The 15,071-nt window shown below is 38.8% G+C and overlaps 1 protein-coding gene across 2 annotated transcripts in view; it reads right to left on the bottom strand.

The window, feature by feature from the left end:
• LOC147897444 (uncharacterized) overlaps window positions 1–12,216 on the bottom strand; it is a 45,726-nt gene extending 33,510 nt beyond the window's left edge. The window contains exons 1-3 of one of the 2 annotated variants that reach the window (XM_087380171.1): window positions 11,890–12,216; window positions 11,334–11,464; window positions 9,061–10,884 (exon numbers count right to left, since the gene is read on the bottom strand). In XM_087380171.1, the coding sequence (XP_087236297.1) occupies window positions 9,061–10,884; window positions 11,334–11,364 (1,855 nt within the window). In that variant the 5' untranslated portion in view covers window positions 11,365–11,464; window positions 11,890–12,216. The remainder of the gene's footprint in view (window positions 1–9,060; window positions 10,885–11,333; window positions 11,465–11,889) is intronic. The other variant, XM_087380172.1, reaches the window with a different exon arrangement.
• Window positions 12,217–15,071: the final 2,855 nt, after the last annotated feature.

Here is a 15,071-nt window from a genome sequence, read left to right as displayed (position 1 = left end):
AATGAAAGATTGTTTATATCAGACTGGGAAGCAATATACTTTAGCAACGTAGCGCGGGCTATCTACTAGTAGTTTTCATAACCATACATTACCTTCTAATAAGAGTTGAACTCACCCTTACATGTGAAACTTATATGCAAATTGTGACCAAGATATTCATTACTAGAATGCAAATCGGATCAAGCATCTTTAGTTCATTGAGTTGCTAGTATAACAAGACTATATGCAGCTAGTATATTCATCTATATGTGCAATGGGCATGTTGCTATGAATTGCCATGATGGGTACTTGATGATGGGCATGAAAGACATAATGGTAAGTTACCTTTGATATAGATATAGAGAATAAGAAGAGTAAACTCCATGTGCCAATGCTTTGGGAGACTCCAATAGCCTAGCTTGCCGATGGACATACTTATGAGAAATGGGAATAATTTACATAGTTACATGTGAGTGGATAATCAAGGGAAAGTTAAAATTTAAGAAAATTCTTAGTTTGTGAAGTGAATACTAGGCCCTTCGATTAGGACAAATAGAATTCAAGAAGTAAAATTCCATTAATTTGGTTAAATGAAACCAATTTTACCTAGTTTGGTTGGATGGAAAACTAAGTTCAACTAGTTTGATTGGATGGGAGCTATTTCCATCTTATTTGGTCACATATACTAAGATCATTAGCTTGGTTACATTTAAACTATGTCCGTTTGGATCAAACCATCAGTTACATGAAAAACCATGGATTGCTACACCAAACATGGCTAATCAAAACCATGAACCAAAGGCTTATCAAACCATGAGACAAAATTATGACTTTTTCTTAAAGTTAGAGGTTTCATCACCAAGAGATGGGCTATCACTTATGTGCTAACTAGCTGATAAGATGAACCGACTAGTTAGCAAAATTGGTGTGCTAGCTGATGAATCATCTCATCCAATAACTAACTATAATAATTAGGATGTAATTAGATAAGGATAATTATCACTTGAGATGCAATTGCATAAGGCTAACAATGACCTAGGATGTAACTACTTGCTGATTTTGTAAATCCAAAAGCCCTAATTTTACAAATCCATGTTCCCAAATCATGGGCACCAAAATTTCATCTCTAAATTTTTCTCATTAACTTGGGGGATACTCCACCCATGGTAATACACCCAAACGTAGCCAAAGAGTAAAGTTACTATTTTTCTCCCTCTTCCTTGCTTCTAAGTTCTGGGTTTCCCTTCTTAGAAGTTCCTTGAAATGCCATTGTGCATATGCTCTCCACAACCTCTTCTTCATGGGTGGACCTTCTTTTGGTTTGAGAACTATGTTGTAGGCTCTTTTAGAGCCTAACAAGCATCTGGAAATAGTGTAAAACTCATTTCTAAAATTTTATCTCTTCATTCACCTTCCCTCCCTCCCTCCCTCCCTCTCTCTCTCTCTCTCTCTCTCTCTCTCTCTCTCTCTCTCTCTCTCTCCACAACTGGATGTATCCTTGGCAAATGAAATAAGTCTCATTGAGGTGGTTCTCATATTTGGGTCCCATATCGTGTGCCGTTAGTACTTATATTATTTGCACATGTTTCATGAGATTTCTTCTATATTTGCAAGTCAATACCATTTATGAAATCTTTCCTATAGGCATGGTAAGCCATTTGTTGAATTGTTATTTTAAGAAAGAAACAAGGATGTGTTTCAATTACTGTGTGAGCTTTACCTTATGCATACATCTATAATGAAAATCTACCCATACATATGTGTAAGAAAGCATGCATGACTATGACTAAGTGGGCTTATGAGTAAATTAGTTTTGGCAATATATTCATGAATAAATCTACATAAGCCACATGGTTTAAGTTAATAATTATAACTAGGATTAGATTTAAACACCCCTCCAACCCTAGTTGGTAATAAGAACTTGATGCTCCACTAATATTAAAGGAGCTTAAAGATGCAATTAAATCAATGGTGCATAGTGAAATACCATAAACTTGAAATGTTTCCATTATTATGTATACATTAATTGTTACATATACATTGCTAGTACAAATAACAATTTAGAATAATGTCTTGGCACTTTTCTATAAAAGTCAAATATACTACTCCCTCTTTAACAAATTATCATAAAATAAGCTTGCACTTTCACAAAATAGGAGCTCCAATCCTTGCGAATTACCACCACATCCAAGATATTAAAAAGTAGCACTAGTAGTATATGCATAACACTGCAAGATTTTTAGGGTTTAAAATCTTAGAATACCAAGTGATCTAACATTTATATAAACAACATCTATAAAACATTGTTTATGATATTATTTTTGTTTATTACTTTCCCATAGTAGATTTCTTCCTAGCATTTTGTAATTACACAATTGATTACGTATTTAGCAATGAAAGCGTGTTTCTTTTTGTAGGCCTATTTTTATATGTCAACAAACTGCTAGGAATATTACTTATCAATCTAGGCAAGTATATGGAGATAAGGTCTAGGCTATTTCAAAGTCATATTTCATGTAATTCTAGACTAGGAGTATGATTTGTCTTACCCTTTTGCCTATGCATATATTCAATGTATGAAAGTTCAAGCATTTGATTTTAGATACTTTATTATGATTCAAATTCTTAGACTCAACTAAATTACTAACTGATAGCTAAATGTATTGACATTTTTTAATTAAGCAAAATAGAGATTTTACAAATTGGTTAACTATGTCATCCAATTCACACTATTTATCCATTAAAAATACAAATTGATACTTACTCTCTATCTCCTGTCTATATACATAATTAGCAAGAATTGAGATTGGGACTTTATAAATAGATAGAAACATCGTTGTCCTTTGTTTTTATACTCTTTACAATGATTTATCTTTAATTATAATTATTTTATGTACATTTCTTCCATCCTATAAGTTGATTACCCATCATTTGAGAAACTTGGCTATACTTTTGTTGTTCTACTCTTTCACATAGCTAACCATTTAATATTTTTGCTCAGATAATGGTGATTGAAAATTACATTTCCATGAGTACACTAGGATTTCACATAGCTAACCATTTAGTGTATTTACTTAGATAATGGCAATTGAAAATTGGAATTTATATCACAAAATTGCGAGTGAGGCATAGTGCATCTAGAAAGGATTCAAAACAAAGAAAGATATATAGCTAGTAGAACTTTTGATATTATGAGGAAACTTTAAATTGAGGATTGAAAACAAATATGAAGAGAAGATTTGTCAAGCTGATAAAATTCATGAGCATATCCTACACATCAATTTGCAAAACGGACATGGAAGTAAAGAGCTGCATAGATTTAATTATTCATTGGACATCCTAAAACCTCTAAAGGCTTTAATAAAACTATTAAATTCCTCTTTTGTACATTTTATAATCAACATCTCATAAGATGGAAAATTATTACTAATTTAAATGTAGTCTTTTTGGGGTAAATGATTGGTATGCTAGTAATGATAGATAAATTGCATACAAAATAAGTAATTTTGACCTCCATTGAGTAATTAAAGTCTAATTTTATAGATAAAACTTAGTAATTTCTAGATATTACTTGTTAGCATATATTAAGAATGACTATTATAATCATTACACTTACTCTATTTTCAATCCATTCATTTGATGGAATATTTTGTTGCTTGTTTTACTAACTATAAAAGCTTGAGGTTCACAAACAATTGTCATGAGCAACATGAGCACTACTCAATGTTCATATCAAGTACATGCATGCACATTCACATGTACTCATGCACACACAACCTTCATATTCCATGTATCATAATTTAGCAAGAAGAAAGGTTGTAAATTGTATTTTTCCAATGATGGTGCTTCTAATTTTGATAAACATATTTCTACAAAGATGCAAGCACACGTGCACACATGCACACTTGTATAGAGCATGCATGCATGTGCACATGCACATGAACACACATAGATGCAAGCATGCATGCACATACAACACATCACAGCCAAACTGATTTGAGAGTGATTCCATACTACATGTAACTCAATACTAATCATTTTGAAAGGAGGAAAGTTGCTTTGTCCCGTACTACTTCTAGTCCTAAGAACTTAGATTGCTATTTCTTTTTTAGCATTCCACATCTAAAGAAGGATATGGGTACATCCACCAACGTATTATGGTTGTCACCCCTATCAAAGCACACTGGGCACCCCCACTTACCTCATGGAAAAGGATCTTTAATAATTCTCCTTATCGGCAAGATACTCATAGAAATCACATTGAGTAGGATCCAGTTCCCTTATCTTGGGTTGTGCAAAACTTCCAAGATGTACTTTCTACAGGTTGTGTGAAATCTCCAAGGTACGCTATCAATGATGGTAATGCTAGAATAGAATTCATGCTCTATTTTCCTAGAGCATGTAAGGAGCACATATAAGTGATAGAAATAATAAAGGTAAGGAGTAGGTAGATATACATACAGATAGATAGATATACACACATACATATATACACACACATGTGCACATGCAGATGCACATGCAATAACATGCACATGTGTATGTGTGTGCATGCGCATGCGCATGCATGAAGACACACACATACACACAAACACAATAATTGTGATTAGTAAATGTATCTCTCACACACATACACTTATTTCTTTACACACACACTCTCTCATACACACACACGTGTATACTTTCCTAACTATGAATTATTCTTTTAAGTACGCCCGGTGAAATCTATCCTTTACACTCTCTTTTTAACCACCCCATATACCAAGCATACTAGTCCTCCCATATCTCCACTAATCTGTTGTTCTCAACCCGTGCACTCATTTGCTTCTTACTCCACTTATGACTTAAACTTCACTTGTGACTTAAACTCTTTTTTAATTATCTAAGAATCCGTATGGTTATCTATATTCCTAGGTAAAATGATAACAAGTCGGGGAAAACATGCATTACCTTTCTACCCAAATGTAACTATGATGTTCTAACACCTAGTTTGTTTGGATGGTGCAGGTAAGTGGACCTTGACCTTGGAACCTGGACTTCTTGAGGATTCGATTTGTCAAACTCAATATTATTAAAAATTCTTAATTTTGGTGGAAATTTAGCAAACTCTAGTTGTTGCATTTTTCAACTTGGATGTCTTAAACATTTTTTCCTTATATGTTCCCCTTTCTTTTACTTTTTGTCCAATTGATGGAATTAATTGTATGGCTCAATTATTGATGGAACTTTTTAATCTAAACACAACACTCACATGTATGTATGTACATACATACTTACATACACACATACACATCCATACAAGTGTACATACATACACACATATATACATATGCAACATATACATATATACAAACATATATATCCCATATATACTTAGATACATTCATACATATGTTTGGATGCATGTAACTACATAAATACATACATAATTCCTTATAGTACATGTCATGTTAATCTTTAACATTTTGGCTTATTATACGAAATCCCTTGCTTGATCTAAAATTTTCAAAATGTATCCAACTGGTTTTGATGTTGTTGCAAGATTGTCTTCATTTCTCTGATGTAAAGACCTTGGTAAAGCAAAGATGATTCCTTGGTTTCACATTTAAAATCACTAGTTATCCTTCTTCTTTTTATTACTGGAACTATTGATATGTACATATACAAACATACATAGATACATACATACATGAAAGTAATAAATGCTCAAGCCAATCATAATGCATGCTTGAAGGTGGGTAAAGAGAACATCAACAAACCTAGAGTAGCTTTTGAGATCCTTTTTCCGTGAAAGTAAAAGATTCTTCCAAATAAACAAGGATCTTGCACGTCACATAATAGAGCGTTAGCCTATATGAACCTCAATTTATTAATGTTTGGGTACTTGGTTATAAACAATAAAGTTGCAGGGATGCCAAGGGCACTACAAGAAAAGTGCACTTGAGGTTGAGGTCACTTGGAAGGTTTTGTTGGAGAGAACCTCCATCTAAAGCTAGAGCATCGGTCGAAATGGAGTGGCACTCAAGTTAGTAGCCATGGACATGGATTTATCATCCCTTGGAACAAAGTTTATGTATTGTATGTTAGAGCTTAATTATTGAAATGACTTTAAGAATAACATCTTAAATCATCTTGGATTTTTTTACATTGAAAACATGACTCTTTTAGGGATAGCATTGTATATATTCACTTCCTATGATCAATGGTGTGTCGAGCATATATCTTGCAAAATGGATGCTAACCAATTCTAGTAGACTTACTACCTTGTGGTTTTGTTTGTTGGCATGGTCTCTATGATGTTTGACATGTCTAAATCATTCACAAACATGATTGTGGGTGAAGAATATTGATATGACTTGTGATATGCTACACGGTAGTCTCTCATGCATGATAGCCAACTACCTTATTTGTATGCCTAGTAATTGTCTTCTGTTTTGATCTACATTTAGTTGCAATGTGAGTTTTTGTTGGGAAACTATGCCCTATAGCCTGCCTAGTGAATTTTGAGAAGACATAAGGACCCTAAATTGTCTAATGATAGGTGTAAGAGAGGCATTCACTTGCAATATGAGTTTAAATTGTTTGGGAAACTATGCCCTATATCCTGCCTACTAAAATGTGAGAAGACATAAGGACCCTAAATTGTCTGATGATAGGTGTAAGTGGAGCATTATATCCCACATATGGAAACTAGGTGATGCCTAAGATACACCTAATGGGATTGCATCCTAGAGTAACATGCTTGCTAGAGCGATGCTTAGGCCTTTGAAAAGTCAAGGACACTTAGAAGTACAAATCAACACATATATGGGCCTTAATGGACATGCAACTATTTGTTAGTTGGAGCTACTTTCAACTACATATAGCCTTACACTTTAATTATCATTAATATTTAATAGGTATTAATACAATGGTTAATTTGATCAGATTAAGCCAATTGCCTTTATTATAATTACCATGAAGAATTGATCCACGAATATGAACTATTAACTATTGTAATGGACCTTTAGTTAACTATCATCTATGCCACTAGGGCTCTAGGAACATTGTTTGATTCACAAAATGAACTCGAAATTATTGTAATCTACCTTTAATTAACCCTAACATATATCATCTTCGCCATTAAGGCTCTAGGTATATTGTTTCCAATTAGCTAATTAATCCTTTCATGCCTCTTCTTAACTTAATGTGCAACAAATGTACATGGTACACTTCGACTTTCCTAAGCATGACAATGTTTAGATATGGTTACAATGAGCTTCTTAAGATTTGTTCCACATTTTAAAAAAAGGACACAATTAAGCATGACAATTTTTAGATATGATTATAGTTAGCGTCTTAGGATTTGTTCCACATTTTAAAAAAAGGATACAATTATGTAAATCTTGATTGATTACCATATCTTGAAATGCTAGGCAGAAAAGCTTAAGAAGTTACAAAATGTTATTTTAGGAATAACCAAGGTAGAAGACAAAAGGCTGGTGAAGAAACTAAAAAGCTACACAATCTTTATGTAGGACAATATATGTAAAAGATGAAAGACTAAGAATAGTTGATGAGAATGTCAAAGCATTGGGAATTTAATAACATATGTCAAAAGAGTAAGATTTTTCTCAAGCAATCAACATGACACATGAACCAACTCGGGTAGATTGGACCTAAGTTGCATCAAATGTACTTAGATGGACTATTATTGAGTTAAAATCATTTTGAGTTAATTGAATCTAATTGGCTTACATATGGTTGGCTTGAGGCACTTGTGATTGTGGATAGATTAACCTTGGAAAACTTGATAGTAATGACACATGCAACTCTCCTTGTCATGGCAAGAATTATCGCAACCACTGTCACACTGGTACTCTCGTGATGTCCCTCATAAATCAATTTCACAAATGCTTCTCGCACGGAACCATTGCATAGTAGTTTCACAGATGAAATTTTAAATGAGTAAATTGATAAGGGGTCTAAAGAGTACATCTAAATGATAGGCATTACATCAAGTAGTGGCAACCTAAAAATATTGTGGAGAATAAGTTCTCGATGTAAACCTCTATTCTAATAAACTCATAGCTACTATATATAAAGCTTTATTCTCTACTAATGCTCTTGTGCATAGCTTCACATCCTACATCTACAACCCTTTGTTGGACTCTCACCTTGGAAGTTGACTCCATCATATTTTTTGTAATGTACTTTCAAATGCAAAACATGGGGTTAAAGTACGTACTCTTTCCACCAGCTGGCTGAAAGGGAGTTAGTTGGCTAGGTTGTTTGAACCCTTAGTACATGGCGATACTAACTTGTCGATGTTGTGCTTAGTTTTCACGTGCTTCTCGACTCCTTCGAGATGACAAAGCAACCTGCGTGTCTAAGAATGAGACGTGATTAGAGCTCGGATCACAAGAATTGAATTTTTCTTCTTGAAGGCTGAAGCTTGGTATGCAGGCTTCACGTGCAGCTTAGGAAGTTCTGATGGCACTCTACAGATCAGGAATTGGATCTTTTCGATGTGGAGTCCCTCGTCAGAAACGTTAACGAGATACTTGTCGGTCAGGAATGAGATTGGATAACCACTCTGACTATACGATATATTACATCGGATATGAAAACATCGTTGTGAGCAAGCAAATTTCAGGTCCAAGATTCTAAAATCTGAGGTGTTTTGTGAGCTGGACAAACAAGAGTAGAATTTAGAAGTCCTTTCGCTGTGGGGAAGCAGCACATGACAAACAGGTAATGCGTGACTGGTACCAGCACATGCGAGTGAGGAATCCAGGCAAGTGCGCAGGACACACCGCAAATCTTTCAATGAGATGATGCTTTAAGGAAAGAGAAAGTATCCAACGAGCAGATCAAGGATTTCGGTTCAACTGGAAGCTAATCGAAGTTGCTCAGAGTCTAGGGCTATTGTTTTTTCTTATTACAGTAACTTACGCGAGTTGATTCTTAAACAAACGTAAGATTTTACAATTGTCAATACGTTCAAGATATCACTAAAAGTTCAGAACTGATTTATGAAATGGAAGGAGCAAGGACGGAATTTTGAAATGGATTAAGGAGCAGGATACCGGATGTACATACCGAAATTGCCGCCTTCCTTGGATTTGATCGTTCGCTCTCGAGCTCTCTTCCTTGCATTCGCCCTTGACTCCGATCGTGCTATGCTAATTCCACTTCCCCCCGCTCCACTCTCAAGCTCTCTGCTCCCGTCTGATGCGCTGCTGCTCGTGGAATCCCTCGACTTGTGATGGCCTCGTTGCAGAGCTAAAGCCTGATGCTCTATTGCTTGTAGAGAGCCTGCATCCTTTCGAGACGCTTCGTTCTTAGCATACGAAGATTTGGCGACGGACAATACCTCGGATGATGCAAGTGCTTGGGAATCACGGATATCGGGGTGCTCAGGGCCGAAGCTGGGGCCGGGTGCACCTGAAGCTTCATGGGAAGAACCGGACATAGTTTGGCTTGTAGCCGAATACACAGGCATTTCGCCTTTGCCGGAAGACTTGTACACCTGTGAAGATTTGGAATCCGGATCTGAAATTGCAGGAGCGTTCGGACATTTGGGAAGCTCATCGATGGCTGCCTTTGCGCGCTTCATGAGCCAGTCGACAGCCTTGCTAGGTTGATCGAATCCAAGCCTGTCCTGGATGTCGTAGAACTGAATTGCTGTGGATACAGAGAGCCTCACTCTCCGGTCTCGGAGTCCTTTGGATGTTCTCACCTTGCTGTGTCGATCCTTTCCTCCAGAAGGACGTATCACTCGATCAGCTTTCGTGGATGTATGTTGTACAGCTCCGCGCTCCTGAGCATATCTTGAGGCTGGATTTGAACCATCATCTCCCCTGCTGGCACGCTCCCTTTTCTTTTTCAGTTCTGCATCTGATCCGCACAACTGAGGCTGATCTACTCGACTCATATAATAGTTTGATCGGGCTGCAGTGCTTTGACGTGGTGCCTGTGAATCTGTTTGCTTCTCCGCTTGTAGACTCTTAGCAAAATCCCGACCGCAATAAACGGACTTGTACTGTGCATCAGCATTAATAAGGCTGTCTCGGCTCCACATCGTAAGATCGGAGAGTGCCATTCCTGAAAATAAGCCTGTGTGTACACCCTCGCCGATATTTGCAAGGTAATCCTGTTGCTTGAAGTGATCTGGAAACCCGGCTTTCTCCATGTTCCTGGCCAATTTCCACTGATGTGAGGAAAGCTGACAATCAAAATGGAACTTCAGATGAGCAGCGGACGACGGTTCGCTTACAGGACCTGTCTCCGGTCCCGGACTTCCGTCTTGGATACGGAAATTCCGTTCGAAAGTAACATCTAAATGAGGTGGAGGTTTCATTCCACCGCAAGTTTCAGCAAATCGAAACACGCAGTCGTCTCTCGATGTGGTTCCAATTACATCGACAAGATCTTGATCTGCCAATCTCCTCGGATCTGCAGCTGCATCTGCTTTATCCAGGCTCTGTGTAAGCGGTGAGAGGTGGTCCCTTGTTGCTACCTGAAAGCTTTCCAAAGAAGGATACCGTTGTGCTAAGTCTTGGAAACCCCGGGTCCGCTGATCATAAGACAGTGGCAACCTCTCGGGATCCCATAGTTCCACTGGGATCATTCTCGAACTCTCCACAGTGCCGGCATGGAAACTTGCTGCAGATCTCACCGTGTTCCAAGTATCAAATTCAGCATTTTCAAGTTTGCCCCATAACTGATCTTCCGAAGGCCGTTTGTTGGCTGCCACGCTTGCAGTACTTTCTCTTAATCTCTGATCACTCTTGTCTTGTTCCTGCACCGGTCTATGGTGCTCGGATGAAACCAGAGGTAAGAAGTATGTAGACATAATAAGCCCGCCGCTCGTCACGATCACGAAAACTCCTTGAAGAGAAGAGCGATCTGGCAGGAGAAAAGCTGGAAATTGTATGTCAGACAAGTATCGAAAGCGTAGTTAAACAAACCATTCGGGGCTCCTCGATCCTAAGAATTTGCGCTTAGGGGAACTTGAGACGGGGGGAAAGATAGGAGTGGTTTCCCGGCATGGAAACATGAAGCTGAGGGCCGTGGAGGAGGGAACTTTCGGCCAATGCTCCTTCCCGGTTTTGAGCTTTATGCAAGGGAGGACATCGACCTGTGTGCAGCTAATAACGATGAAGCTCCTAGTTGTACGCTTGTCCGAATGATTTATAGCTACGCAGTCGCAACAGTGATCAATCATCAGATCACTGTGTCGTCTACTCAGTTCTACTGTTCATATCATAAATACAAAACTCTCCGCGATCCGCAACGGAAAGTTTAAATATTTATAGAGTAGGAGGGGATGGACCCGGATGGTGCACACTGCACATGCAAAAATATCTTACAGGTGAGATGTCTTGTCTGGTTTGCGTCCATCCCTAGGGCAAATGCACGCCGCCAGGCTTTTAGAAAACACCGTCGTCTTCCATTCGCGGAGCTTATTGGTCGTATGACGAAGGAGCCAATGCGCTTTCACCTGCACACAATACAAAAGAAGCCATTTTAAGATCACAAGATTGGTCGTTGTAAGGTTTTCTTGCTTGCAGGAAACCGAGCGACAGAATGCTGGGTTTACCGAAATGATCTGTACGATGCCGCTGAAACACTTTTTTCTATGATTGATTCTTCACGACAATTCTTTACAGCAATGCTATAAAAGGCGCATACAAGCAGTGCGAGAACCGTCACGAACCGTGACGACACTTGGAATGGACGGGAAAGAGTAGAGGCCGGACGGAGAGCTGCTTTACTGAAGAGATCAAACGCTTGCTAGCCGTTGCGAAGGGAAAAATTTCTGCTGTCTATACGACTTGGACGTAACAAAGAACTTGAAAGACAGGAGCTGGAGCTCCACGAGAAGCGAAGAAGATAAGTGTAGCTCCAAACTGCAGATGTACATACAAGAGAGGAACCGCGCAAGTTTAATTAATTCGCTCAAACGCCAGCAATGGAGCTTTGCCTGCTCGTCGTCCCGTACAGGAATATAATGCGAGAGAAGCAAATCTGGGAAGGGAGGGAGAACAAATCTGGGAAGGAGAGCAATGGCGTGGGAGGCGGGGGCTGGACAGGGAGAAGGAAGAATAATGAGAGTGTGCAGAAAGTGAAAGAGGGCGGGAGTACCGAGGACAAAGAAGAAGAAAGAAAAAGGAAGAAGAAGAGGGAATGGATGTTGGGGAGACTGATTCCGAAGAGGAATCGAGGAGTTGGGAAAAGGTAAGGTGAGGGAAATTGCAACCATCTTTGTCATTCATTGATGGACGGTAAAAGCTTTGAAAGGGGTGGGCTTTGGGTGCACCTGCAGAACAGTCACACACAAACTCAAAAGTGAGTAGAGGACAAGTTATCTGGTCAGGGCACGGCAGTCCGGACGACAGTGAAGTTTGTGTGGGAATGTACCTTTACTAATACTAGTTGTTGCCCTACTTATAGTACTCTGCTCTGTTCTGTGGACGGCATTTGTCCCATTGTTCTGGGTTGTTCTTTAATGGTCGCCGTTTTTTTCTCGTCGGGTGGAAACCAGACGCTGTTGCCGTTTCCAATCTGGTGAGCTTGTGTTCTGAGGGGCTTGGTCGGTTGTGCTTGCCCTTCTTTCCTTTGGCCCCGGCACCGCTGCTTTCTTTTTTTTGCCGGTAAAACGTCGCGGCCGGAATCTTGGCCGCATTTGAAACGTCGCTGCCGCCATCTTGGCCGCCAAATGCCCTCTCACGTGGCTCCGGGCTCAACATCGTCTCGCCACGTCATCCTGCCACGTCGTCAGAGACGCCTGTGTACTTATGCCACGTCATCATCTATGCTGCTCTTAATGAAGCATTGCCGGACCCCGGTTTGGTTTCGATCTGTATGACTAAGTTTTTTAGTTTAAACTTTTAGCATCTGTTCTAGTCGCTTGCTTTGCAGCTTCGCTGGTCGGGCGAAATTTGCTTTCACCATATCCTCCTCGGTTGGATCCCCGGCCGTCCAGCCATTCCGCTCTGTTGTCTGATAGAAGTCGCGGCATCCCTTGAGATGGCGATAAGTAAAGACTATCGTTGGGTCGGCCAAGGAACAGAAAGAGACACACACTCACATACATACACAGTGCACACTTTATTCACTCAGTCACTCACAGAGCCCGTCTTGCATCATTTCGCGTGTCGCCATAGCCGGCTTCTTCTCGACCGGACACACCCCAATAGCGCACCCAGCTCAATCAAGCATCACTCCCAGCTGTATAAATTCGCCCACATGTAGTCTAGAATTCCAAAAGCAAGCGTTCAATTATATAGAATCTTTACAAGCTATCTCCCACGCGAGCTTGTCCCACAGCGCAGTACCACGGCCACCAGCTCGAAAGAGCTTTCCAAGCCTTCCACCGACGTCTCTCTCTCCCGCTACGTTGATCGCTCTGTCGATCTCCCCCCCATTGGAAATCTCTCTCCGTCTCTCTGTCTCTATCTTTCGCATCGCTCACCACCTCGACCCCTCACACGTGTATACCTCCATAATTCGAGCCTTTCGCTGCGCGCGTCTTATACACTTCTCTCCCCTCTAGTCTCTAGTATCCTTAGTTCCCTCAAACAAAGTACTATTCTCCTTTGCGTCGAGTCCTACAGTAAACATATTATTCGTGCCACCTTCACATTTTCCACACATCAGTTCTGGATTCGAGCTCCGCCGCATCTACTGTACGTAGCACATCTGCATGGACTGGGAGGGAATGATGAGAGACGGAAGAGCTAGAGCTACAAGGAGATCACTCGCATTCATCGTATAGAATAAGCAAAGCAATCGAAGCATGTGCTGAAAAGCCTGCAGAGATGGGCGAAAGAGCATGCGCGTTGAACGAAAGACGAAAAAAAGTCGAAAGATGACGAGAATTGGGTCCGTTCCAAGCTTATGCCCGAAATGTGGATAAGCTTAGTGCTTCTTCGCTTTTTATGCTTTTCAAGCCTTTTCATATTCGTTTCTCCATGCTCTACTTTCCCTCAAAAAACTCTTAGAGCTCTTAGACTTCTGCAATCTAGCTATAATTGCCTCTTCCATGATCCACATATTACAATCGCGAAGAAGATTCGACTAATATGTGACAAATGTCTTAAATGCCTTGGAATCTACATTCAATTGTTATGTAGTCTAACGTTTAAGTATTGGGATACTTCACAAGGATAAGTGCTTTTGGAGATAAGAAATTTTAAAAATAAACATAGTAAAAAAGATTCTAATACTTATGAACTTTCTTTGAAAATTAGCTTCTCAATGCAATTGTACTTTCAATCAAAGGAATTGTATATAAATCTTACCATAGAAGATCTTAGTAAGTCAAATAAATATTATAGGTCTATGTGCATAATTCATGAGACCAACATAGTGGACACTTGTATTTCTTACACCTCACATGTGGCATCATTGAAATAAATCTTGAATCTAATGATTAGAGGGAAAAGGAAAATAAATTGGTTCGAGGAGGTTGCTAAGATAAAGTTTATTTGACCTATGTACAAATGACTATTACTGCTGCTTTACAATTTCCACACATGGCTAAGCAGTATGTCACATAATATATACGTTCAACAAAAGGAGTTAAATTTTCTTGGGGAGTTACATTAACTACACATATATAAGGGTTTTGTAATTTTAAAGTGAATTTTACTCTACTAAAAGGGTGTATGTAGATTATAAAATTCCATAGGTAACGGATTTTTTGAACACCCCTTAACACAAGGAAAAGACTAATGTCTATATAGAAAAAAGGGCAATTTTCTAGATGGTTTACTAGATTGAAACGAACATATCTAGGAAAAGTGCAAACTAGGTAAAATGGTTGATTATCTAGATTGGCAAACCAGGGAATTTTAGTAGACTCATAAGTATTCTATATACTAAAATTTCTAGGCTATTCTCTACATAGAAAATTTATCCATAAGTATTCTATATAGTGAAATTTCCTAGCCTATTCTCTACATAGAAAATTTATCCATAAGTATGCTATATAGTGAAATTTCCTATGCTATTATCTAGTACATAGAAAATTTATCCATAATGGTTTCCTATATAGAGAAACTCCTCAAGAGTTTTTTATATAGGGAGTGTTTATATATATGATA

Source organism: Dipteris shenzhenensis, chromosome 10, assembly GCF_047967505.1.
Source record: "Dipteris shenzhenensis isolate YYH24624 ecotype China chromosome 10, Dip_SZ_1.0, whole genome shotgun sequence".
Lineage (NCBI taxonomy): Eukaryota > Viridiplantae > Streptophyta > Polypodiopsida > Gleicheniales > Dipteridaceae > Dipteris > Dipteris shenzhenensis.
Note: the sequence above shows the minus strand (reverse complement) of the source record. Positions and strands in the feature narration are given on the sequence as shown.